Here is a 27,961-nt window from a genome sequence, read left to right on the forward strand (position 1 = left end):
TATTCCAAATGGAAAAAAAGAAAAACAATTGAATTGTAGTCATTCTAACACAAGTTGTTCATGTATAACATGTAACAACAGATATTGTATGTTTGAGCTTTTGAAGGTTAACCACAAAACATGGTTATTTATAAATGTTATTTTATTATTCCTTTTATTACTACTAACAACACTATTAATACTACTACTGTTTCTATTCATACGAGTACTTGATCAACTATAGCTACTACTACTCCAAATAATAATCCAATTATTAACAATAATTATAATTATGACAATATTGAGAAAAAGAATAGATTTAGTCACATGAATATTATTTGCAATAATGTTAAGGATTCTTATCAAGAATACCATTATTGTGAACAATATGTATAATAAAAAATCAACAACAATGATAATAATACGTACTTTTTATAAAATTACTATTTCTATTACCAGTAGTTGTAATGGTATTACTAGAATAATTGTTGTTGTTTTGTTGTATTTGTTACTATGAAAATATTATTCCCACAATATTAATAACTGCCTTTCCCTCTTCCATTTGATTATGTTAAGGGTCTTGAAATCAAGCACTTAAGTTAAAGGGGCTATTTCAATTAATAAAACACCAAATACCAAGGGGTTATGGAAAATGTTTGTCATTATAAATATAATTACTCGTTAGTTAGTACTGAAGGGTGTCAAGATGATAAACTGATTGGCAGAATTCTAAAATACCCATACCTGTTTTTCGGGTATTGTGTCAAACCCACTGCATTATGAGCAGTCTTCAACTGTCCACATGTCTAGCAGCAGGACAGTAAAATAGACTATTCAGTGTTACAATTGATTCCAGGAGTGTCTAGGAGCGAAACACATCTAATGTCTTTAAAAGGGCTTTGTTAAACAATGGTAGGATCAATAACCTACCATCCTAGTGTGTACAGCATGTAGTGCCCATGGGATCAAGAAGATAGTGGGACATATTGAAAAGATAAACATATATTAGCACAGCAGAGTAATCAAAACTTCTAAAGATGAAGAAAGTAGACAGTGAAGAACTCTACGGAAGTCCACAAGTGATGTGCCTCCATTATTGGGTAGATTTCGGCATGGAATGCAAGGCTGTTGGTGATGACAGTGGTCGTATCGCCTGCTCTCATCCACAACCAATCATAGATACCGGTGTAGTCTTCCCATCCTTATGAGTCTCTGAACCTCAATATTTGAGCTGACAAAATCCAAGAATGTTACGTGACCTTCAGTTCTTCTCTCTGAAAGAAACCATAAGCATTCATAGCGTTAAAAGAATGGACATGGCAGGTCTTTCAAAAGTACCATTAGCTTTAAAATGTGAAAATTTACAATTTACAAGAATCCTATAAGAAGCGGGGCAGTGATGTCAATGGTGGTGCAAACATTGCCTGAAATGAGACTGGGTGTAGAGTCTTAGGTGTTTCAATGGTTTTACTTTTCGGCTAACCTTTGAAAGTAGGTGTTATGGGTGGTGGGTGTCTGATTTTAGGTGAGGGATTCGCTTTGCTCTTAAGAAGTCTTCTGGTGATAGGTGGATAAAATGATATCAAATCAAATAATGGTTTACTATTTCGTTTGTGAATGAGTGTGTGCATGTGGTTGAAGTGTATAGATGAGTGAATGAGTAAGAGTGGCTGGATGAGTGAATGAGCACATTAAGACAAAAACTGATGGACTTTAGCATTATTCAAGATCAAAACACCATGCCTAGATCACATCTACAGAAGTGTTTCTTTAATGGGATCCTGGTGTGGGTGGCTTGTCTATTCATAACCTAGAATTGTCATTCTATGTTCTTAAAAAACCTCAACAATGTGATCTTACATGGGGCACCTCATTCCTAGGAATCTGTCCTGATGTTCAGTTCTTTATGAAAGGTCATGAAATGTATATGTTTACACAGTCATTTTCTTCCAGAATTTTAGGGCCACATGTACGACCGATTTATTTTGCGAGTTCCTAATTGCGACTCGTAAAAGTCGCAAAATGCGATATGTGTTTTAGACATATTTAATGATTCCTAATGAGATCGCTATTGACCTACCTCATCAATATTCATGAGGCAGGTTGCAATTTTTGACCCATTGGGGAACGCTAAAAACATAGGGATGGTGGCCTGCTTTGGACAGCAGACCACTATGTCTGTGTTTGCTTTTAAATAAAGTGACATATAAAAAAATGTTAAATGCAGCCTGCTTTCCTAACCGCTTCCACACGGGGGTAATTCCCCTGAGGTGCGGGGGAAGGGGGGACCGCGCGCGGCGGTGCACGTGATGAGCCCAGCTTCTCATGCTGTACATTGGAGCTGTGCTTATGACAAGCTGAGCTGAGTCCGCCCACTCCCATGGAACGCCCACACAAGCAGGGAATAAGCCCTGCGTGGGCGTTCCGTGGCAGTTATGACGAATGAAACGTTTGAGTTTCATTTTATAAGAGTAGTCACTGGTCCCTGGGACCACTGCCTGCTCTTAAAAACCCAGTTTTCACAACCATTCAAAAAAGGGTACACTGACAAAATATCGACACTCAAAATATCCCTATACAAAAATAATGTGACCAAACTATTGATGTAAAATATATTTACATCCTATATTTATAATGGTACGTACAAAACTATAGAGAAAAAAAAATCGATGTAAAAAATGTACATCCTATACTTACGCTCTCAATCTCAAACTTATGGCATAGTCCCAGAGTGTTGGAAAAAGGCAGTTGTGTCCCCTCTGTTAAAGAAAGCCTCACTGGACCCATTGTGTCCTTCTAACTATAGACCAATCTCCATGTTACCATTTCTGATAAAGGTCCTGGAAAGAATAGTAAGTAAGGCTATCTCAAAATTTGCGGAAGAAAATGAACTTCTAGATGAAGTTCATTTTGGTTTCCGCCTGGGACACAGGCCCGCAACTGCACTGGTGACAGTTCTTAATGATCTTCGAATGCGGGACTACAATGGCCAAACTGCTATCTTAGTACTTTTGGACATGTTGGCCGCATTCGATAGAGTCAATCATAAGATCCTGATTAAAAGGCTGGAGGAGAATGGTATTAGAGATAAGGCACTGGCCTGGCTGCAGTCCTTTCTCTCTGGAAGGCAGCAGGCAGTAACACTGACACAATTTTTCTCTCAGAATTGTCCCGTAAACATGGGGTACCACAGGGTTCTGCACTTAGCCGTATCCTTTTTAACTTCTATTTGTCCCCACTCATCTCCCTTTTTAAAATCCTTCGGCATTGAAGTCATCAACTATGCTGATGATACTCAACTTGTCTTTTCCTTGGAGGGAAATAGGGCAATTCTTCAGGAAAAATTCCATACCTGAATGCAGGAAACAGAAGACTGGGTCAGAGCCAACTCCTTACAATTTAATGGAGATAAGACGGAAATACTCTCCTGCTCTGCAAACTAAATTTCTCGTCCTCTCACGTTGGATTTCTGACCAGCCTCTGTAAAGAACCCTCTGGTGCCTATTAAGACAGTTCGCAACTTGGGAGTACTATTAGATAGTAACTTGCAGCTGGACTCCCAAGTGGACAAAACAGTGAGCACCTGTCTATCCCTGCTCCCTTTTATACCGGCTAGACCACAAGTGGTAAGGAGCATTATTATGAGCAGATTAGACTACTGCAGTGCGCTACTACTGGGAGCCCCTGACTCCCTGCTTAAAAAGCTACAAAGGATTCAAGTGATTGCAGCTAAGCTGGCATTGAAAAGACAAGGCAGAGCCTCTACCTCGCTTGCCTAGAAGGATCTCCACTGGCTACCTTTGAGACAGAGAGTCCAGTTAAAGGCACTCTGCATTGTCCACAGGGCAGCTCACCAAATGGGGCCTAAGCCACTGCAGAGGAAATTCCTCTGGTATTCTCGAACTAGAAACCTCCGCTCTTCCTCGGCTAATTTGATATGTACTCCACATTTCAACAAGGCCCGATTAGGAGGTAGATCATTCAGTCTGGTAGCATCCAAACTTTGGAACTCACTACCTAATGAGATTAGAAAAAGTGACACCTTACTGAGGTTTAAGAAGACTTTGAAAACCAGACTCTTTCCGAAAAACTAACTCTCAGCCTTCTGATAAGACCTTCAGTTACGCACAGTGCAATCTTTTAATGGTAATCCTAGCGCCAGGATATCTGTTGAGTGGCAGCCGCGCTATATAAGTGCTTCATACAATACAATACAATACAATAATGGTAAGTGCAAAAGAAAAAATATCGATGTCATATATATGCATATATATAGCTATCCAGATACAATTACCGCAATTCTACAGAAATCAGCCAGCACTCCAATAGGAGAAAATCACTCGATTTTTATTCCAGTGATGATTACATCGACGCGTTTCAACAGCCTAACACTGCCTTGTTCACAAATACAATAATACATTTTAAATATGTTTAAACTCAAATTTCCCAGGAAAGTGTTGGATAGCGGAGAGTTAAAAATTACTATTCCCACTTCTATGAGTAAAACAATAGGGAAAGTGTTGGATAGCGGAGGGGTAAAAATTATTATTTCCACTCTAGTGAGTGCAAATTTAGGGAAAGTGTTGGATAGTGGAGGGATAACATTTACTATTCCCACGCTAGTCAGTGCAGCACTAGGGAAAGTGTTGCATAGCGGAGGGGTAAAAATGACTATTCCCACTTCAATGAGTGCAACAGTATGGAAAGGGTTGGATAGCGGAGGGGTAAAAATGACTATTCCCACTTCAGTGAGTGCAGCAGTAGGGAAAGTGTTGGATAGCGGAGGGATAAAATGTACTATTCCCACTCCAGTGAGTACAACAGTAGGGAAAGTGTTGGATAGCGAAGGGATTACATTTAAAATTCTCACTCCAGTGAGTGCAACAGTAGAGAATGTGTCGGATAGCGCAAGGGTATACATTTCTATTCCCACTCCAATGAGTGCAATAGTAGGGAAAGTGTTGGATAGCGGAGGGATTGCATTTACTATTCCCACTCCAGTGAGTACAACAGTAGGGAAAGTGTTGGATAGCGGAGTGATAAAATTAACTATTCCCACTCCAGTCAGTGCATCAATAGGAAAGTATTGAGCTGCAGAGGGGTAAACTATACTATTTTTACTCCGGTCAGTTAAAAATTAATCAACAGAATAAAAATGTTTTTTTAAAGTAAGTAGAAAAATATATAAATATGTTAAAAATAAAAAAAAAACATATATTTAATATTAAAAGTAAAAAAAATAAAAACATATAATGTTAAATACATATCACAAATGTCTACAAATATAATAGTAAATAAAATAAAAGAATTATTTTGAAACAAAGAAATATTTTTATTTGGAAATTATTTATTATAAGAAACATTGATTATTACATACATTTAGGGGTCTATTAGGATGGCGGTCCGAAGATCAGCCCGACCGCCATTGTAGAGGAAAAAGACCTCCCGCAAGGACCACGGCATAACTGCCAGTCCAATTAGCATGCTCCGCAGTCAAAATGTGACAGCAGCGGTACGATCGCAGGCATTAACATTGCGGCGGTTGCTGCTGCCAGCAGCAGCGCCGCAATGTCAATAGGAACATGTCATGCATATCACTGTACTGCGTGGCAGGCACTGCACAGTGCCTGCCACCAGGTACAGGGGCATGTAGGGGGGTACCCCCAGTGCACCCAAACACTCCCCCAACACATTGGCCCCCAGAGACATTCTCCACATGCCTTTCTATGGCGGTCCCACCGCAGCGGAAAGGCTGGCAACAGCCGGCATCATAATCAAGCCAGCAGAGCCTGGCCCGGCACCGACACCATTGAAGCGATCCAGTTCCCCCCTCTAGGCAGGCGTGTAGACTGGTACTGGCGGAAAAGTGGCGGGCGGAAAAATCTCACCACTGTAGTCGTCAACACCATGCTAATGTTACTAGTGGTTTTCAGAGTTGCGATCGCGGGCGGATATCCTCCTCCGGCCCGGCGGCGGCCATTCTAATAGACCCCTTAGACAATATACTCCCTATCCTATAGCACCACACAACAACATAAAAATAAGTATTTGCATAATTGACAATTAATTATCAATTGAACAAATATTACCTATTTTAAAACAAATTAAAACACATAGAATTGAATTAACTTCCCACCCTTTACACCTTTAATCCCCACAAACCACACCTAAAATTAAACTGTAAAAAAATTAAGTAAAATTAATTTAATACCCACCCTTCGCCCCATAAACCTAAAACCCAAACATACAAAAATGAAACAATTAACCTGATTAATTAATTAATAATTATCAACAAATTAATATTTAATTAAAAATAAATTACTTCCCACAATTTTGATAGTTAATTGCCAATTCAATTATGAATATTAATTAACTAATTATTAAATACATAAAAATAAGTTTTCCTTTACCCCTATAAAACCCACAACCTCAAACTGAAATTAGTTACACAATTACCATAATTAACTGTCAATTAATTAATCAACATTAATTAACAACTGATTATTATTTAATTACAAATAAATTACTTCCCACCCTTCACCTCTTTAAACCCCACAACACGGACCCAAAATGTTATCCCAAAAAGTTAAAACACAATTAACATTATAAAATCTATATTTAATCTATATCTATAATCTATAATACTATTATAAAGAGAGAACTGGAAACCTTTGAGGCGGGTAAACTGAAGAACTACAGCACCAATCACAACACCCAATACACCATTGGAAAGGGTAGTCTCAGCAGATGGACATAGGCTATACAACAGCACCACACAATATACATTAGGGGGGAAAGAACGTTAGGGGAAAAGTAATCCGTTGGGGCATGGGCGTATGTATAAAGTGATATGAACGCGGCGTTCAGCGTCATGGGCGTATACAACGCTTGCGAGAGGCAAGATGGCGTGTGGGTGATGGCGTCAGGGCCTCTGCATACAATGAGAGGCAACATGGTGTGTGGGCGATGGCATCAGGTGCGGGTGATGAGGCGGGTGCACAGGCGAGTCAGCGGTGCGGCGGCGCTGCTCATTTGGGTGCGATGTGGGGCCTCGAAGTGGCGTAACGTGCACAACTCAACTGGACAGGTAAAGAACGAAATGCTGCGGGAGGTCTGTGCATGCAGCCCGTGTGCGGCTGCTTAGAGGCCCTGAAGGTGGCGGTTGCGTCGGGACGGGCTGCTACTATGCAAACCCTTAACGTATTTGTCAAACAACAACCTTCCAAATAGGAGGCTAGACGAGGGAAACGAGAAAGACCCTTCTGACGCAACGAACACACTCGCATTCTCATTCACACCATTTCGCCAACAACAAAATCATTACTGAGTGCGGCCAGTATTTCGGAATTACGGAGAAAGGCCTCCTCGCACTGCCACTCTCTACAATTGCTGCACGAAATACAACTGACTTTCACCCTTTGGAGTACATCAAACCTTCTGAAAGGGGGCTAACATAAAAAAACACGTAACGATTTCGGTACCGCTATTTTTACTTGGCTACACACTGTGCTATATGATAATTTACGGCGCTTTCATCAATAGCACTGTTCTGTTGCCACAATCCACTAACTTTCATCTCAAACAGAGTTTAACACTTTGATTCCCCGGACAATGTCGGGACGGGCTGCTAGTAAATATTAATAAATAAAAAATGTTGATTAATATATTATAATTAAAATACTTCCCACCATATTTCCCTATAGACCCACAACCCTCTACAGAATTTCAAAACGCAAAATTGTATTAAAATAAAATTAATAACTACTAAAAATTGAACACATATATTAAAAAACATAAACAATACTTAAACAAAAGAAATACATCACATACATTTAAAATATATAATAAAATGCATTACACTAATTAAAAAATCAATATTTTAAACTATATTTTTGCAAATTATATTAATGACTTCTATATTTTAAAAATAAATATTTCTTACCTTAAAGTCGATATTCTTGACCACAATATTCTTGCTGTCGATATTTCTGTGTCACAATATTTAAAACTCGATATTAGTGTAAGTCGACATTTACAACTCAGTACTTTGACCGAATACCTCACATAAGGGAAACCCTCTCCTTTTCGGACTGGCTTACCACCTACTTGAAATAGGTGGTAAGCTGCGAACGTTGTGCAACCGCCTTCCCAACACCAACTCGCAAACCCTATCTAATAGGTTACCGACTCGGAAAATAGAGTCAGTATATGTCATGCACATTTGGCTTTATATCACACTTTGCGATGTGCATGTCTAAGAAATATTCTTTTAATCATGGGTTGGACTGACCAAGTTGGCACATGAATGCCCAAACAAACCTTAGTTACACATTAAACTATTAGTTTATAGTGACATGCGCCAAAAAAGATGGATATTCCGTCCGTCCTTCTTTCTTTTATGAAGTGGAGAAAGACAGTAAATCTGATCATGTAGCCCATGATGGCTCAACTGTGTCTGCTGGCTCAAATAAAGATGGTGGCTAATTGACAAAACAATGAAGGATGGATGGTGCACTTGGTGAGTTCATCTACGTGAAAGATGACTATGTAAACCACAAACACATGCGATGGATGTGTAGCCGAATGTCTTGCACGCGCGGGGAGAGGACTACCAGCGTGTCCGAGACCCATTAGTACATGTCCTGGAAATGAGGGCTAGAGGTGGTAAAAAAGCAGAATTTTAGATAGGAAGAGGCAATAATAAGGGGAAGTGATGAGCAGGTAGAGATAGCAAGAGGCTGAATAAAAGTAGGGGCTACCACTCGGGGCAGAGTCATGGACTGTGAGGTATGCTTTTTTTCTGTGAATGTTTCCAACAATTCAGAGGGAAACTGCCATTGGTGAGAAACATCTGCCAACAAGGTACCAACTGGAAATTCAGTTTACCTTCTACTGTTGGTGTAGCAATGGACTTTCCTCTGTAACACTGGCAGCCCATTGGTTCAAACAGGAAGGCCTCAATCAGGCTCTTGGTCTGCTACTCAATTACAACAATATGTCATGGAGTCTGCAAGTGTGCGCTTGAGCATGTGAGTAAACTGGTGTGGCCCAATGCAAATGACGGAATAATATTGCCTTATTATGGAGCTCGGCTCAGAGGCAAAATAAAATGCCCCTTGGAGCCATGCTGTTAGTGCGCCTCCTTAAGGCATCCCTCTGTAGGAGTGAAGGGGGGTGCCATGGCCCCATCCAGACATCGCCCTGCACACGGATGCAGTCACTCACTGCAGGCTACTGAAGGGGAATCTCTGATCCCTCTTCAAAGTACAAAAGGGTTCCTGCCTGCACAGAGAAACATTTAGGGGCCGATTTCGATGTTGTTAGGAAACTTCTGAACAAATCGGTCTCAGACTTGTTTCCAAACGAATAGGGTCCTGCGAGTCCGGACAACCGATTACGATGCTACCCAACTTTGTTCGAAAACGGGCCCTCCACTCTCCCCATTTGTATGCCTCTGGGTGAAGGGGGACCCGCAATGGGCCCCCAAAGACAGATTCCAACTGCCGTTTTTTGTCGGGAAGACCGAATCGGAATGGCTGCCCGAATCAGTCATCGTAATCGCTCGACTGGAAACTGTGTCCATAGAGCTGTACAAAAGACTAGGGCTGTCCAAATGCCTTTCGGAACCCATTTGGACTGCTCAAACGAGCATTATAATCGGTCATTGGGAAAGGTGTACGATTCGTTCGGAGACAAGCGTTCTAAATCGGATTCTGCAAAACCGGATCCCATTTGGAGCCTTTCTGAACAACATCGTAATCGACCCCTTAGTAGCTTGTAAACAGCCACTCCATATTTCAATGAATGAGCTGCACCCATTCTTTAGTTTATTCATGTACTAATCTGTGCTAGACTAAGGGGCCCATTAGGATGTCGGGCGGATTGCCCCCGCCAGGCTGGCGGTAGCCACCGCCGGCCTGGTGGGGGCAATCCGCCTGACATCCTGTCCTGAATTCCCCACGCCATATTAGAATGGCGGGGGGGCCCCTGCAGACGGAAAGACCGTCCGCCGCTTTTCCGCCCCGGTCGCCTTGCGGACGGGGTGGAAAAGGATTAATATGGTGGGGGTGTCTAATAGACACCGCCCGCCATACTAGGAAGGCACAAATCGGATGCCTTTCCGTGGCAGCATCGCTCTGGGGGCCCCCTGTGGGCCCCCAGAGTGAAGGAGAGTGGGGGGTGCACATGGGAGGTACCTGTGGTACCCCCCTTCATTTGCATACACAAACTGGCAGGCACAGCACAGTGCCCCCCGCTTTGTTTATGCAAATGCTGTAATGCATTTTTAGCATTGTGGCGGGCGGTGCTGAGAGCACCGCCCGCCACAATGCTAAAAATGCAGGATGTGCCCGCCTATGTGGCGGGCACATCCTAATACCCCCCACGGGACCCCCGCCCTTATGGGGGGCGGTCCCATTCCCCGATAGGATGACGGGCAGACAAAGTCTGTCCGTCATCCTAATAGGCCCCTAAGTATTTTAGCCCAGGCGCAGATCTTACAGCCCCAGATGACGTCACGTCTGGTTCCTGTTGTTTGTTTGCACATCACATTCCCTTTACCTTACATCAGTGTCATTTCACTCAGCAAAATGTCTTTTGCTGTGGCAATAATTGTTGATCTGAAATGATTCATGTATATCGACTCATTTGATTCAATGGAAATTCTATTCGGTTACACTGAAGGAACGTGCAGGCAAGTATTCCTGTGTAACCATTGAGCGTACATATTGTCAACAGACTTCTCTTCTTATTGTTATTTTATGTTGCTATGCTTTGTTAAACTACGCTGCACTGTTATGTTATGTTGTACTAAATTATGTAATGCTGCACTGCTATGATCTGTTATTCTGCACTATGTCATGCAATTTTATGCACGTTATGCTATTCTATGCTATGTTTTGTTATGTTGTACTATGTTATGCTGTGTTATTATGCTGCGCTATCTTATGCTATGTTATGCTATGCCATTATTTACCCTACCTTTATACTACAATATGCTGCACTATTTTATGCTATGTTATGATGTGGCTTTGTAAAGCTATCCTATCAGGTACTATGTAATAGTATGTTATGCTGCGGGGTTTGTTATGCTTTTGCATTCTGTGCTGTTATGTTACCCTAGTGTTTATTATGGTGTGTTATGTTATGCTGTGCTTTATTGTGCCACGGTATGTTATAAGTTAGACTATGTTTTTATTATGTTCTGCTATGGTACATTATCCTATCCTATGTTATAATATGCTATGGTATGTTATCTTATGCTATGTTATAAAATGCTGTATTATGTGATCTGTTGCCAGTGGCATTTCTAAAGGGTAGAGTTTGTCGTTAGTGTGGCCTCTTAGCACTGAATAGATAAAACAAGTCAGTATTATTTCTGCTGAATTTCTTCAAATTGCTGCATCAAAATATCCTGTCAAACCCAGTGCTGGCAATTAATGAATGCCTTGGCCAGTGTGACCAAGGTAGACAGCTCACTGTCCAGGTGTAATTCCAATTGGCCAATTACAAATGGTTTCTAGTTGAGTTAAGTGCGCGTCAGAGGGCATTGGGCATCTGATGCATTACGGAGAATCTGTTTATTGCTGTAGAATAGTGTCTGTTGGTGATAAATGGCCATTTTACCTAACCAGAAGGATTTTTGTTATCCTTAACCCTCGACATACAGAATTTAATGTAACCGATGTACAGAAATTCGGTCTTGTATGAAGTATCGGTAGTCCCTAGGAATAACTTTGACACTAAAATAATCATGAGAATTATGTAATAAATCTTGTAGAACGGAGAGCCTCGGGGGTCCTATTGTAAAATGGGTGATGTTTGTCAAGAATGACTGAAGGCGCCCATTTGGACACACTTAGGAAGGTCGTGCACTGTGGGGCTGCTGTAATTGTGCAGCCCATCAGGTCATGCGCCCTGCAGTCACAGCAGCCGAGCACACGCACTGCATCCTGATGTTGTAGTCACCTGCTCAAACACAAGAGCCTGCGAAGATAAGCGCAATCTGAAAGAGTGTTATCTCAGCTGCCAAACATTAGCATTGTGCTGATAAGTGCAGCAGTGCAGGCACACCCTGGGTGTAGCTACATGTGCACATAATATCACTCCTCAATGTGAAACACACCCTCCCTCCTGTAGGTCCCAGGTGCTCATACCAGGTACAGGAATGTTGTTTTCTCTCTTCCCCTCCCATACATCATTGCACCTATTTCCACTAAGTCAGTCTGAAAGAGCCACATATGGAAATCTTGCAAGACATTTCCTAAACCTTCTCTTTTGGTGCCTACAGATGGATCTCTTTTTCCCATCAATTTGACAGTTGAGCATCTGGGAGAGGTGTGGCCAGTGTGGCTGCTCCACAGCACAGGGCTCACAGTTCAATCGCCAGCGGCAGCTCAGTTCAACACCATGTGACTCTGGGCAATAGCTCACTTAATCGTCCCAACTGCCCCCAACCCCTTGAAACCTTAAGGAGGGGGAGAGGAGTTGGCCTAAAGGTTAGGGCGGTCGTCCTCGAATCTGGGGAACTAGGTTCGAGTCGCGGCAATGACGTTGAACATCCTGTGATTCTGGGCAAATCACTTAATCTCCCTGTGCCTAACAGAAAAAAAATGTGTCCTCATGTAACGCAACTGGTGCTATGTAAAGCGCTCTGATACCCGATACCGGGTCAGATTTGCACTATATAAAACTCTAAAAAGTTAATTAAATAAATAAGGAGTGATATGGATTTATTTTTATCTTTAACAGACACTTAGGGTCACATTTACTAAGGAAAAATGTCCTTTTCTCAGCACAAATAGTGCTTTGTGCTCCTTTGTGCCGCTATGGGTAAAGTAAGCGTTACTTTGGTGTAGCTTGGGCGGATGAGCTCAAGCATCCATGGTTGTTGAGGCAACACTAGATCTCATAAGAAACCAGGGGCTCCAACTGTATCTGCCTGAACTCTGCATCTGGCATCTGCTGTTGTGAGTCATGATCCCCAAGAGATGCCCTCACTGGTCTTGAACCCTTGGATGGTATCAGTGAGACCCCCTCCAGAAAGTTGGGCTTCCCAGGTCCATGAATGGGCCTGTTTGAACCAAGACTCTGCTTCCCGCATTGACTACCAATGCCAAGTTTCTGTGAAATCTGCTCTACATGCTGACCGCAACCACTAACGATTACCAACAATGCAAGACCTGTAATTTGCGCTCCTCCAACAACAGCCCACGATGACTGGCAATGCAATACTACAGCAAGAACTTTCCACGACAATCAACCAGACCTTCATCCAACAGCGATGACCACCTGTGATGCCCGACCTGTTCTCAGGACTACAGCAATGACAGTCTGCTACAATCAGTTATTCCTTGCAGCCTCCTCCAACACGAACAAAATTCTTTGCACCAGATTTGAGACGGTAACTCATTAGCAGGACTAACCTGGTCCTTGTATCTGACCTGCGCTCCATTGCAGTCAGCCTGAACTTGTGACTTTCCCCTGATCCAGCACCACCGGATGATGCTGAGTGGCGCATTGTGCTTTTAGAGGCCATTTTCCCTAAAAACATGAAAGTTGCATATCTCTGGTTCTACTGTTAATGTTAATGTTAATGTTATCAGAATTTATGAAGCGCACTATCACCTTACGGGTACTCTAGCGCTGAGATACACATGCCTTGCCGAACACAGATGCTGCAGTGAAAGGCAGTACTCATTAAGAATGGGAGAGGACTAAAATGATACTCTGGGAAAGAGCCAGATCTTTATTCTCTTACTGAACTGCAGCAGGTCTTCCATCTGTCTAAGTCCAGTCTGAAGTTTATTCCAGAGTCGCGCCGCTGCGGCACTGTAAGCCCTTCCTCCCGATTTTATTCTTCTAAACCTATGCACTTTCACCAATTTGGTTCTGCAACGGTATAGGCCCAAGCCCATGCAGAGCTTTAAAAACAATACAGAGCTACTTAAATTGTATCCTCTGTGATACTGGAAGCCAATGAAGCTCAGTAAGAGCCTGAGAAGCTGATGATCATTACGGTCTCAATAGCGCTAGATTGGCCCCATTATCTGGATTCTCTGGAGTCTCCCAATCAGATACCTTGGGGACTCCAACAGCAGGGCATTACAATAATCCAGCCGCTTCAGGATAACACTTCTTACTTTCAGTGTTCTGGTTTGGGTTGGTGGTAAAGGAAGAATCTTCCAAAGCCATTCTGGTATCATTTTATGTATTAAAAGTTACCCTGTTTTTGTGAATTAGTCTTGGATGTTTTTCTTGCACATTGTTTCCACCTTATTAATGTTTGTGTGTTGCATAAATACTTTACACATTGCCTCTAAGCTAAATTTGACTGTTTATGTGGCAAGCTACCAGGGGGATAAGCACAGGTTACTATAGTGACTTTTCTGGTTCACCCACCCTCTACAAATAACCCCATTTCCTACAGTCTTCTTTTTGCTATCTCTCTACCATGCATATAATTGTTTTTCATCAAGTCTCTCTGTCTATATTAACTTCATGCACCCTTTACTTTTCTCTAATTTACCTCTTTTCCCACATTACTTCTCTCTCTACCTCAACCCTTGGAGTACTGTTCACTTCTGCCTCTTGCTACATTTCCTTCTCCCTATCTCTATCTTCCTCTACCTCTCAACCACACTCTACACCTTGCTTTTCCTACCTATCCTTATCTTTACTTCTAGTTATCTCAACTTTCCCCATTTATTTTAATTCTCTCCCTACTTCACATATCTTTCTACATCAGCTGTCTCTATGCCTTTTTCCCTGTACTTCACATCACTTACTGAAATGCCTCTTTATGTCTCTCCCTACGTGTACACATCCAAAGAGGTAAAAGAAATGTGAGTGGAAGAAAAATTAGGAGATAGTTATTATATTTTTATAAATGGCATAGTGAAAATCTTCAGAGCAGCACTTTGATTTCCACTATTGTAGCAAGAACATGAGTTATGAAAAGGGATGTATTTGTGATTACAGATATTCAATAACTAAAGCTTCATGTGCATATGTCTTACATTAATATTATGCACTACTCCTCTAAACAATTAAGTCATCCCTAACACGTTTTTCTTACAAAGCAAGTAAAAAGGTGGCTAGATACTCAACCATTGCTGGATTTAAAAATCTAGGTTTAAACTCAAAAAGAAATGTCTGCAACAGTGCTATTCAAGCTATCTTTTGGAAATATAGGGCACACGGATACCAGGAAACTTCAGCTCAATGCCCCCATGCTGAACTTTATTGAACATATCTGAGGACTGGTGGAGAGATGGATGCAGGGCAGGCCAAGGAATTGTATGTGGGAAAAGCCCACACCTGGGCCCTTCTTGTATATATCTTCCTGGTTGGAACCTTGATCCATGGTAGAGATGTGGTGACTCTATCTCTGTGAACTTGGCACAAGGACTGAACAGGCTTGTCCCCTCCACCTCTCTTTGTTGGACCCATCTATGGGTACCATTGCGGTTCTAATCTGCTAGGCTGAATCCAGGGGGTACCTCAGCTGTGACATTGTAACCATGCAAGGCCCTTGAAAACAGAGTCATGTTTAAAGATAAGCCCACTCACCATTCTCAAACTAAAATGGAGTGCTACAGTAAAAGATCTCTTGGAGCCCTCCGAATCCGCAGATGAGCAGGGTGGAATTCCTGGGGAGGAACCATACTGCAAGCCATAAATGACACAAGAACATCCTTAAAGGGAACAATGACAACGCCTGCCACTGAGGCAGAGTTTGCATATTGGTGACACGGGACCAAGCCAAGACCTTTCGGACTACACTCATATGCTTCTTAGAGTTCTCCAAGCATCTGGAGGAGAAGGTTCGTAAAGCAGACAGAGGGCCCAATGAAATAATGTCAGGTTCATGGGCATCCCAGAAAACGTGAAGGACACATGCAAGGTGTAATTTCTAATGAATGGCTTAATTTCCTGGGTTCCTTCAGGTACCCTTTCTCAATGCTTCATCATCGAGGGGGGCAACAGAAGTTAGACAGGTAGGCCTCCTCCAGGTGCCCTTCTATGGCCTGTCATTGAATGCCTTCTCAATTACTTTGACAGGGGTGCCGTATTGAGAGATGCGTGCAATGTCGTGTGTTCATTTCCAGCTTGGCTCTGAGTTAATCTTCCTGTCAAGAGGTTTTTCCTGTAGCACACCAGAGGCGAGAAAGGCACCAAAAACATGGAAGCACTGTGCTACAATGATAAAGGCCATGAATATGCTACAGTGGATGTAATGACACTACCTCCTGACCCGGCAGCAGTGAGGATAGAAATGATAGTGCAGAACAGGATCTAGGGACCAAGATCGACGAGGGAATTGAAACAGCTGGAAGTGCAACCCTTCACTGACAAACAACTCCTACGAAACTGCATGTTCCTCAGTGTGAAGGACCTGGAGTAGCAGTGACACATTTTGACTTTGCTTAATTCCTATTATTACATCCCAAACCCTATATGGAGGAGATGGGGGGCAAGGTGAGGCAAGGCTGACAGATCTCATTCCAAGGACAGGTTGGTAGCTTGGAAATTCTGACAGATGGGAGTGTCTCAGAGATTTCACTGCATGCCCTCTCATGTTATAATTATAGTCAGTTTTAGTTTGGTTTAGCTTTGTTGGAGACGGGTCTCTAGTTGGTAGGGGGTTCGCACCCTGTCCAAATACGCACCCTCACTCTAATCAGGGTAAGTAAGGTACACAATAAGAAAAACCTGTGCTCACCCCCTTGGTAGATTGGCAAGACTAGTCAGGCTTATCCCCAGAGGCAATGTGTAAAGTATGCACACATGTACACAGTAACACAGTGAAATCACAACAAAAGTTGTCTAAACCAATTAAAAAAATAGAAAAGATCAAGTATGACTTTTAGAAAAACAATAGCTTCAACAGGGCTATCTGGTCGCACTTGATGTTGACTACTTCACAAAGTCAGTCCGGTCTCTGGGAGTGGGAAACGGGTTTGGGAGTCACGCAGACCATGTACAGTACCTTGTAGATGCCGAATATGAAATATGGTGAAAGACACAGGGGAGGTGAGGCATCACCTCCCCTGCGATATCTGTTCCTTACTGCTAAGCAGGTCTTTGGCACATCAGCACTCAATGACAGGGCATTGCACGAAAGAGGTGAGGCATCACTGAAGCAAGTGAGATGTCTGTTCCTGGCAGTGGTGCAGAGTTGGCGAGTCGCTGAATTCCCGGGGACAGGGGAGTTGATGCAGTGGTTGCCTTACTGAAGTGTGGGGTCAGTGATGAAGCCGGAGGTCAGGCCACAAGGCTTTGGGTGTCTGGCCTCGATGTTGAACCACTGGGCCACAGCTTCGGCACTGGAGTCAAGCTGTGCAGCATGGATGTTGGTGGCACGGTGCTCGAGACTCTCGGAATCGCTGCAGTGTCGTTGAAGTCTGCATTGTAAGTCGCGGTCGTTGTGTTGTGTGGTGGCAAAGGTAAAGACAGGCGACGTTCCTAAGTTGCTCAGCATCAGTTTCTTCCTGTAGCACATAACTCACAGTCTGTTTCCGAGCGAGCAAGTACGATGCACGATTCGGACAGCCTTCACGATTTGGTATGTCTGGATCTAAAAAGCTGCCGGAATCATTCTTTTGGGGCCCGTAGCAGGCCCCCATCACCTGGAGCCCTCTGATTCGGACCCGTGGGGGTACCCATGGGTCCCCCCTTCTCATGCATGCACAGTGTGGCGGGCACCATGGGGTGCCCGCCACATGGTGTACCATTCTCCCCACCCACCCGTGTTGCTTTGGGAGCCTGTGTACGCATCCAGTATACAGGCTCCCATAGAGTTCAATGAGAGTCCGAGCAAACCGAGTACGTAAGCATGCAAATGCATTGTACTCGCTCGCTCGGACTCCAGGTGCACGATTCGCTTGTAAAGCCCTACAGATCCGAGTCGTACGGAGAGCTTTACTAGCGAGATCGGAATTGTGTCCTAAATGTTTGATAGGCACTTAGGGCAATACTGTTTCATGTCTTGGAATGTGAACAGGCTCAACAGCACACCCTCTTTGTAACATCTCAGGTGCGGGTAGATGCCTCGGATATTTTGTGTTTGTTAGAGGAATGCTGACAGGACATACATTGATAATCCTTAATGTGTACATAACCCCTGGGTTGATACACATCACTCTTGCATATATATCTGTCTACTACAGTTGGCTTTTGTATATTCCTCAGAAAGCCACACAACAAAGGGATTAGGTTTGCCTGGGTGGGCCACCTCAGGCAGAATGGGTACAGCGCCACATGCATGTCAATAGGGTATGTCCTGCCTTCACACCGAGAACTTCACGCTAGCCTTTTATGCCTGCAGACTGACTGGGACCAAGCCAGAAAGGCAGAAAAGGGAATCTATAGAAAGTTTCCTACTTCACAGGCAATACCAGGTATAAAAATTGGACCTTCAAACCCACTCTTCAGATCACTTCCAGACCTATGGAAGACTCAGAAAAAGGACTGCTTTGCTGTCCTGTTGCTATGTGACAAGAAGGACCGTCCAGCTGCTCTGCTGCCTCAGAAAGCACTGGACCTGCACCTTGAACCCAGGACCACCAGAGTGACTCTAAGGGCTAGATGGTTGGCTTCCTGTTCTGAAGCTGCAGGGACACAACAAGTTCCAACCCTTGAACGCTGCACCTGGACTCTGCCTGCTGTGAGTCCTTGGCCCCCAAGTGCTGTTTCCCCAGACCTGGGCCCTTGGAAGTGGGACTAAAAGGTCCTCTGCCAGTTGAGCAGTGATCCCCATCCAAACTGACTTAGCGTGACGCAACTCGAAGGCCATGTGTTGCAGTCCTTGCAGCTCCTCATCAGAACTGATGGAGTGCAATGTACCTCAATGTGGGCCTCGTATCACAGCCCCTCGCAGCTCATCATTGAACTGATACAGCATGACACAAGTAGACGCAGGACCTTACCTCGTTCCTCGGAACCAACGCTGCATGACACAACACCCCACATCAAAGACATATGGTACAATTCTCAACAGGCCTAACCTGGTCCTTGTATCCAGACCACGCTCCATCGCAGTTGGCGTGAACTTGTGAATTCTGTCCCGGTCCGGCATGACCAGACAGTCACAGTTGGCGCTTTGTGCTTTTAAGCACTCATTTTACCCAAATATTTAAATTTGCGTATCTCCGGTTCTACATATTGGATTTTCGTAATTTTGAGGTTAAATAATTTATAGAGTGCTGCATTAATACTTTACATATTGCGTCTAAGTTAAGTCTGTGCAAAGCTACCAGAGGGTTAATCATAGGTTAATTTAGTGACTTTTAGCGGGTCACCCTGACAGTTATTGTGGCTCTTTCTTGGGCAGGGTTCCCGCCCCACTCAACTAACAACCCAATTTCCCACAATATGACTGATGATTCAACATACTAATGAGTGGGAATTGTTGTAGATGTGTATTGTCGTTGCCTTTTTGAGTGCCACATGCCTGTTGTGCTGTTCTTTGCAAGTTCTTGTTTGTTCCGAAAATAATAAAGAATGATTTATAAAAAATAAGGCGGATTGATGAATCTCCTGGCTACTGCCATTAGATGCACACTCATTCCTATGCACGTTTTTACTCACAAAGGCAGCGAGCATCTCTGTAGTATTTTTAGAGCCCTTCATGACAGAAGTAAAAGGCCTCATCTCCATAAATAAGTGGTTCAACAAGGATTTGGCCAAGATGAAATGAACTATTAAGTTTCTTGAAAGCCAGTAGTGCAAACCAATTACTGGACACTCTGCAAAATCTAGAGTGCATTCTCAACACTCGAATGATAAAAAAGAACTACCATTCCAAGGGCACAAAACTGCGACATTAAATATGCCTACTGGGTCATCACTAGACGTGTGGTAGAGGAAATTCCTTCCCTCTTTACAATCAGTCTTGACTTACATGATTAATGGATCTCTTCTAGAGACAGTTTTTCCAATTGCCCTGAAGCATGCAATCATTATGCCTCTAGTACAGAAACCACCAGCTTACGTTAAGAGGGGCTAACAACCCTACCCCCAATCTTTCCTTGCCCAGCGAGCTGTCGTAAAAAGAGGTAACTAGACAACTCCAAGACTACATTAAAATGAATCATGCTCTCGACGATTGTCATTCTGGCCTTACAGGAACAAAATCAACTTTGACCTTGGCCAATTTCTGAGAAAAACAACTTCTTTCCTTGGATGAAAGTAATGACCTATTTCTCATCCTGCTTGGTCTCTCCTCAGTCCACCATACTGTAGGCCACACTGTACTTATAAGTACGCTTGAGAAAAGGGTTGGATTACCTGGCACTGCATGTGAATGAATTAGAAAAACCTAACAAGTCACTATATCAGCCTTCAAGTCACCCTTCTGCATGGTATCTTGTGGACATCCTCAACACGCCCTTGCTTTCTTTTCAACAATATTATGCCCCATATGGCCCACTTCCCTGATCAACGCAAGCCACAAATCCATATGCATGTGGATGACATGCAAATCTACCTCTAACAGCAAAATGGGATAACAAACCAGGTCATTATGACAACTTGCATGAATCATGCTTCTGTCTGGGAGGAAGAGAGCTTTCTATGCATCAACAGGCCCAAGATGGAAATCATATCTGTAGGATAAACAGTTTCTATACAAACCTCTTTTAACCTAGCCACACAACCTTAGTCCATCCAATTCTACCACTGAGAAAGTGTGGGATCTCGAAACTCTCTCGACTCCTAAATTCTCTTTTTTGCCTCAGGTCCATGCAGTGGCCAAAAGCATCGATTTACAGCATCAGTACCGCAGAAACTTCTCCCAGTCCTTCAAATGAACCACATGGTCAAACAGATGAGAGCTGTGGTGACAGTATGCCTACATAATTCCAGTAACACCTACACAAGCCTCTTAAAGTAACTGATAAACACGTTGCAAAGGCTGTAAAATCAGACTGACAGAATGTGCTTGGCACTAAAGGAGAAGATACCCCATCAAACCTGCCCTTAAAGCTCTTCCCTGGCTTCCAGCAGAGGTGAAAATCAAATGCTCTTTACCATGAACAAAGCACACTCGAGGAAGGGCCCAGTGTACATTCAGAACATCTGGAGCCATGTTGTCACAATTATGTTAAATATTTGTCCATGCAAACTGATTTTCATAATATGACAACAATATATGTAACTACATCTTCCTCACTCAAGCTTTGTAGAAGTCAAACTTTCTCACGGTAACCAATCGCCATGTTTCCTGGTTTTTGATCTCTATGCCTCTGAACCTAGCAGCAATTATGGTATGCACTATGTGAGCAATATGAGCATAAATATAAGTCTTACACTCCACTATGTTCCGTACTTGTCCTTCAGCTCAACAACTGCCCATCTGATCCCCAAAACTTGCAGATTGTGAGCAGACCCTTGGGTGTCCAGAGCATAAAGTTGTTTAATGCCTTAAACCCACGCCAGAGGACTGAAGCAAAGTAGATATGCTACAGAAAGAAGCATGTAACTGAACCCGCTCTCATGGGGTAGCTCTGACGTAAATCCCATTCTGAACTCCCATCTGTGATTGGCCTTGAACTGTCCATTTTAGCTTATATACACAGGGCTTCAAAGTATCCTCACAATGACATGCAGCACTTTACAGAACTCCAGAATCTGGAAATAAAAAATAAATGAATAAATAAATAAATAGTGTCTAGTGTCAGGGAGAGGGTCTGGTTGTCTCTGTGTCCTCCACAACAGCAGTAGCGTCCAACCTCCTGTACAATGGTGCAAGAGACGATGTTGCTGTTGTTTGAGAGGATGGTTGCTCAGGCAGACTCGTCTGGTTGGTTCCATCCTTTTCAGATTGGTTTACATGGCTATAGCATAATGCCCTTTCTCATGATATTACTTATGACCTTGCCCGTTACTTTGTGCGTTTCCATAAGTTTACAGTATTATTAGGATTTATTAGTTCGAGCTTCGAGACCTGTTGTATATAGTTTGTGGGCTTACAGCCTACCCACTGCTCTTCATTTGTTTGTTACAGTGTACTTTAAAAATCCTTGCTTGCTAGTGATCAATCCTTCCTCTTTGTCCCTCCTTTTTGTCTTTCTTTTCCACCCATGGAGCAGGGACTGAGTACTGTATCCTTACACTTTGTTTATCTGTTTGTTTGAGGGACTATTTTTATATTTGTTTCCTGCTTGTGTTACTGTTTGCTTGGGGCCGCTTAGGCACCCATAGCTGCTTGCACGTTAATGCAGCATTCTTCCCTCCCACTTCCTCCCATGTCACTGCATGCCCTACCCCACCTACCACTGCGTTGCAGTTTGTTCTTTTGTTCTTTTGCATTAATCTTTTTGTTGCCATCGTCTCCCTGTGACTCCTCGTCTTTTCACAGGGTCACCGAATTCAAATGCTGTTCCACTGAATTCCAATACATGTAGTTCTTTTTTCCTTTTAAACGCACCAATAGCACGAGTTGCATGCACTGCATGGCCCATCATGTCTAGTGCTTTCTTACAACCATGTTGCCGTCACCACCATCCTAGCTGTGCGTGCCGGCATATTAAATGAGTGCTGGCATCGTTCTTGACACTGTATTGTTACTAGTGCCACCACAGAGGATCACAGAGGAGGTGGCTGAAGCCCAGGAATAGCAGCAGGCGGCAGATTAATACAAGCTCAGCTGACAGTCGCACACCCCGCATTGCAGCGCCAGAGACAGATTAAGTCATGCAGGGAGTGAGCCTCCCTCTCTGCACTCGTTTAACACCAGCATTTTAGATCGAATATGATGTTTCATAATGAGGTTTGTGAAACTATTGCAGCGTCAAGCACAGTAAGACGTGCTTGTTATGACTTGCTGTCCATGTACAAATACTGCGACTAATCACTCCATGTGCTATTAATGCCCATTTACCACAGCCCAGGCAGTAACGTATAAAATATTCAGTGATAATTGCCTCATAAGCATTGTGAGACGGTGCTAAGACATTGGGCTGTGGTATTCATTATTATCCCTTGATTTTAACAGCGGTTATCAGACATTAATGCTGTGTGCCTGCTTCCAGCTAAGCATAATTTGATGTGTGATTGACTGAACTCAGTAGTGTGTGTGTAGTAGTGTCAAACAAATCCAAATGATTTATAGGCTTTGTCTTGTACATAATGCTTTAGTCTGCCTTTGCCCCTGCTAGTCCCCCTTCCGCATGCATGGGATCTGCGCATCCTGCACTTCTCTGTCTCTTGTAAACCTGCCTATTGCCGGGAACGGCAACCGCCCCTCTGCACTCGAAAGCTGCCTGTACTACCACCCCTCTACTACATGGGAAACTGTCTGTTCTTGGCAGCACCCCTCTGTCGCTTGTAAAGTCACCTGCCCCCTGAGAGCACCAACTCTGTCCCACGTATGGCTGCCTGCTTGCGATTATCTCTATATCTCTATTAAGGTGCCTGCTGTCCAAAACACCCCTCTGCTCGCCTAAGCTGTAGTACCACCCCTTTACTCTATGGGAAGCTGTCTGCTCTTAGTAACAGTCCCTTCGTCTGTCCTGTATGAAGTTGCCTGCTCCTGTGATCATGCCTTCCGCTCCACGTATGACTGCATGCTGGCGATTACCCTAACATAAAGGTCCCTGCTGCCCCTTTTAGTAATGGTGCCTGCTGCCTCCACCAATGCTCTTTGTAAACCTGTCTGCTGCCGGAGCAACTTCTGTGACCCTGTAAAGGCTTATGCACCTAAGAGCACCCATTGGTCTTAGTAATTGTAAGGTGCCTGCTGCAGGGAACACCGCCTCCACCTGCTGTAAATGTGCCTGCTGCCGGGCATACCGGCTCTATCCCCACAAAGCTACCTGCAGCGCCCTCTTTTCCCCGTAAGCTGCCTGCTGCGTTCCCCTGCTCTCCTTAGACAAGTTCTCCCCTTGTGACGTGATTTCTACAGGGCCCATTTAAACTACTTTCTACTGGTACCTTTTGACGCGATCTAACCAAGTCCCTTTTCAAGTGTTCTCTCCTAGTCCATTTTGGCATGTTCCCCCCTGCTCTCTTTATCGTCCTTTTCCTGTTTACATGCTACATACGCTCGCTGATCTCTTCGATACGCTCTACTAGGCCATATGATATACTCTCTTTGGCCCTTTTGACATAGAGGCTCAACACTGCCACATTTACATACCCTGCCTAGTTACTTCATATGTACTTCTTCTACCTGGTTCCTTATTTAAATTCACTTTTCTCACTTTTGTGTGCTCCCCAGCCCCCTTTTTTTGCTGACCCTGTCCCCTTTGTTCATTGATCCCTTTTAATATATTTTCCTGACTGTCAGATTAGCAATACCCTCGTCTCCTTTCATATGCCCTCCGTGGTCCTTGGATATACCCCTCGTAGTTGTGATGTATACAAACTTCAGCTCTCTATTGATACACAGTCCCTGGTTCGTTCATGGTAGCTCTCTGCCTAGTCCACTCTGGTCCTCCTACTGGGCCTTCTGGCATACGCCCCACTTAATAAAATGAGCAATTTCCCATTCCCAGGAACATCTGTCGGATCATCTTCATGGGACTTGTTTACTTTGCTGCACACGTCATGTGCCTGCAATTTGGCACACACGTTTTATTTTGTGTGCAGTTTTATTTGATTTTTAATGGATGCAATTTGGACTTGAAATAACCTTACACATATTCAGAAATTAATTTATAATTTAACCACCCAGGATAATGTGCTGCATGGCTAAACACGTAAAACAGAGATAAACCTCGGCACTCCTAATCAATTTTATGTTGATTCGTCAAGTTATTTAAGCAAATCTATTCCAAACACCAGCAGGGCATCAATATCGATCTTGCCGTAACAATTTAATATGAATAATTGCCAGAATATTGAGTTGCTCAGTTAAAACACAGTAACAGTATAAACAAGTTTAAGCAGTTTGATGTGGCAATCCTCCTTTCAAGCGTTGAACCGGCAGCCGACTCCTGTTTCGTTTCATAGAAACTTTTTCAAGGCTTCAATCATTTTATGCATGGGCGACCAAACAATACAGTAAAAAATGTCCAAGTCTTGTAATGGGGATTCGTTTGTCCCTAGGTATATTTTGCCTCTCTTTGTTATAGTAGAAGACCGCGTCACGTCTTATTTGGTACACGTCCACTCGTTATTTGTTAGTTTTTGTAGTAGGATAATCTTGGGCTGTAATATGCCCCTTGTATGATCGAGACTCCCTCGCGGCGCAGTCCTGCCAGATTTGACATGCAACACTAGATGTGCTACCAATTTTTCCACCACTGCCTTTTGTAAATATGGCTAAACACATATAAGGTTCCAAAAGCAAGACTTATTGGCCATGCCAACGCTTATTTTTAAATAGGTGGCATTCAGTCCCTGCCATGACCTGGATGATGTACTGTGCTTACGTTCACTCCCTTCTACTGTCAGACATATATGCAAGTAGGATTCCAGTGAGAGGTAGTGTTCAACATGTGGACCAAGTCTAAATTCTCACTTGTAGAGCGCTTGTTGACTGTCATTACGGCTTTTAGGAGCATGACTGCTAGCCGTTTATGGGACATGGGTGTCTCTGGCGTCAGCTACCATGGATACCATGTGTAAGCTGAGACCATGTTCATGCTGTGCATGTCCTTGGGATCTTGGGGGCTCCCCATTTGTGGGACGCTGATGCCTTGCATCTACCCGTTATCAAGTATGTTTTGATCAGAGGCTGTGCTTATTTGTGTATGTGCGCATGCGTGTTTGTGTCTGCCTGTCTGTAGGGAGCATTACATATTTTGATGTGGTTGTAGACTTGTCTTAGTCACCATGTGTTTTCTGCTCTAGTACTTCACATGGACATTGTTCTTTTTTAATGATTTTTTTAAATATTTTAATTTTTATACCTTTCAGTTTGCTTACTTTTTATTTTCTAGTTTTACATAATTGCCGTTATTGATCGCCTGAAACTCTTCAATGTGATACAGATTTGTCAATGTCATATGGGTTCTTATATGCATGCACTATTGACCCTTAAAATCAGCATACATTAACACCATGACGTTCTGCTGAGAAATGACCTGTTGTCTCCTTTCTAGAACTCACCGCATCTGAAGCTGCGCCTGAGGCACCGAGATCTCGAAAAGCAGGAAAGTGAAAACACTTGGAAACCAAAGGGGGCGCTCGATGCCAGCAATTGCTAAATGTGCTTTGGGGTCGGAATGTGTTTAATTAGAGGGGACCACAGACCTCGAGCTGCTCATGGATCCAGTCGAGGAAGGAAGAGGTGCGAGTGTAGACTCCGGGCTTGTTCTTCACCGCGCAGCCGATGCCCCAGCTGGTGACACCTGTCAGCTTCCAAGCCTTCACGTCTTCACAGGCCAAGGGCCCGCCGCTGTCTCCCTGGAGGATGGGATAGGACAGATGTCACACAAAGTCCACAGCAGAATCAACAGGTAGGAGGGGATGTGTTTCCTTGTCAACGCAAAAAGGAACGGGACCAAAGTAGATTATTTCAAGGTCAGAGGAAAGGGACAGATAGTCAACAAGGAAGAACAAAAAGAGTAAATGAGAGTAGAAACAAATCAGTGACTTATAAAGTTGCTCCTATCGTTAGGATGAATAATAGTGCAGACTCTGGTTTGTGGGGATGAGAACACTTTATTTATGCAACTACGATCTGAGGGAGAGCGCCGAGCCTCTTCTCGCGCTGGCACTCCGGGCACGCATGCGCAATCGCTCGTTTCTGGCGTCTTCGCGTGTTGCATCATGACGCAACCCGCGAAGACTGGAGCGCGACTCTACATATCTCCCCTTTTTACACACAATGAAATAAGTACATCAAGTCCCCGAGACTTAACATTCTCCCAGTTCAAAGTCTCTGGACCGATGGGGTTTGACTACCAATCTGCCCACGCGTGTGCGTCTTACCGGCGTGGAGACTTCTCGAGTGCAATTCTCAGCAGGGCTCACCATACTGTCTCTCTGAGGACTCTGCTCTGCTTTTCCTGGAGTCACCATCTTCCCTATCTGCGTTTCCTCTGCCACGGGCATATCTTGATCTCTCCCATCCTCATCAGGTCCCTCTTCTCTTCGGCATTCATCACCTGCTTCCTTGACCCCTTCGCATCCTCTTGCTCCTTGATTTTGTAGAGCTCTCCTTTCTTCTGTAGGCCACTGTAGGATCTTGTTGATTTTTGCCATGCAGTCTTGGGACCACACATTCCCGTCGCTGAGTAACGCTGCTCTGTCATGTACTTCTTCCACTTGCAGGGGCGGGCTGTACTTGCTCTCTCCTTTCTTTCTCAGCACCGCCAGTTTGACTCTCACCCACTCCCCTCTTTCAAGGGCTGTCTCTTTCACGCTTTTCCTTCAATTATAATGTTCAGTATACACTTTCTGAGCCTTCTCAAGGTTGTGTTGAACTATTGCTGATGATGGTCTTTTCTCTCCAAACAACATTGTCTTTGGTGAATGGGTGCCTGCCTCTTGGGATCTGGAATGGGCTGTACCCTGTTGATGTGGGGGTAATCCGGTAAGCCCAGATAATACTCATGATCTCCTTTTCCCAGTCCTTGCCCTTCCTGATGGCCGTTTGGATGGACCCCATGATGACCCGATTGAATCTTTCTACCTGTCCGTTGCTTGAAGGATGATATATGGAAGTGTGCTTGCTTTTGATCCCATTCCTTTCCATATACTTGTACCACTTCTCGGAGGTGAATTGTGGGCTATTGTCACTCAGGATTGTTCTCGGGATCCCTTCTCTCAGGAAAACCGAGGTGAGAAACTTTATCACTGTTTTAACGTCCATCTCCTCCTGCATGTGAACCTCAGGCCACTTGGAGTATTTGTCCACTAAGACACATACATATTTCGGCATTCCTTGGTAGTCCAACACTGGTCCTAAAATGTCAACCGAGGAATCCTCCCACGGGTTGCGTGGTTGGTCGAATTTTCCCAAGATTGGCCTTAGGGGTTTCAGAATTTTGTCAGCTCCTTGGCACTGATCGCAGTCTCTCACGTGCCTTTC

At 43.7% G+C, this 27,961-nt stretch overlaps 1 protein-coding gene across 1 annotated transcript in view; it reads right to left on the reverse strand.

Moving 5' to 3' along the window:
• Window positions 1-255: 255 nt before the first annotated feature.
• The window catches only part of TMPRSS3 (transmembrane serine protease 3), a 265,492-nt gene continuing 237,786 nt past the window's right edge, over window positions 256-27,961 (reverse strand). The window contains exons 12-13 of the mRNA XM_086948584.1: window positions 26,179-26,331; window positions 256-1,253 (exon numbers count right to left, since the gene is read on the reverse strand). Coding sequence (XP_086804710.1) covers window positions 1,230-1,253; window positions 26,179-26,331 — 177 coding nt within the window. The 3' untranslated portion in view covers window positions 256-1,229. The remainder of the gene's footprint in view (window positions 1,254-26,178; window positions 26,332-27,961) is intronic.

This window comes from Lissotriton vulgaris, unplaced genomic scaffold (assembly GCF_964263255.1).
Source record: "Lissotriton vulgaris unplaced genomic scaffold, aLisVul1.2 SCAFFOLD_2812, whole genome shotgun sequence".
Lineage (NCBI taxonomy): Eukaryota > Metazoa > Chordata > Amphibia > Caudata > Salamandridae > Lissotriton > Lissotriton vulgaris.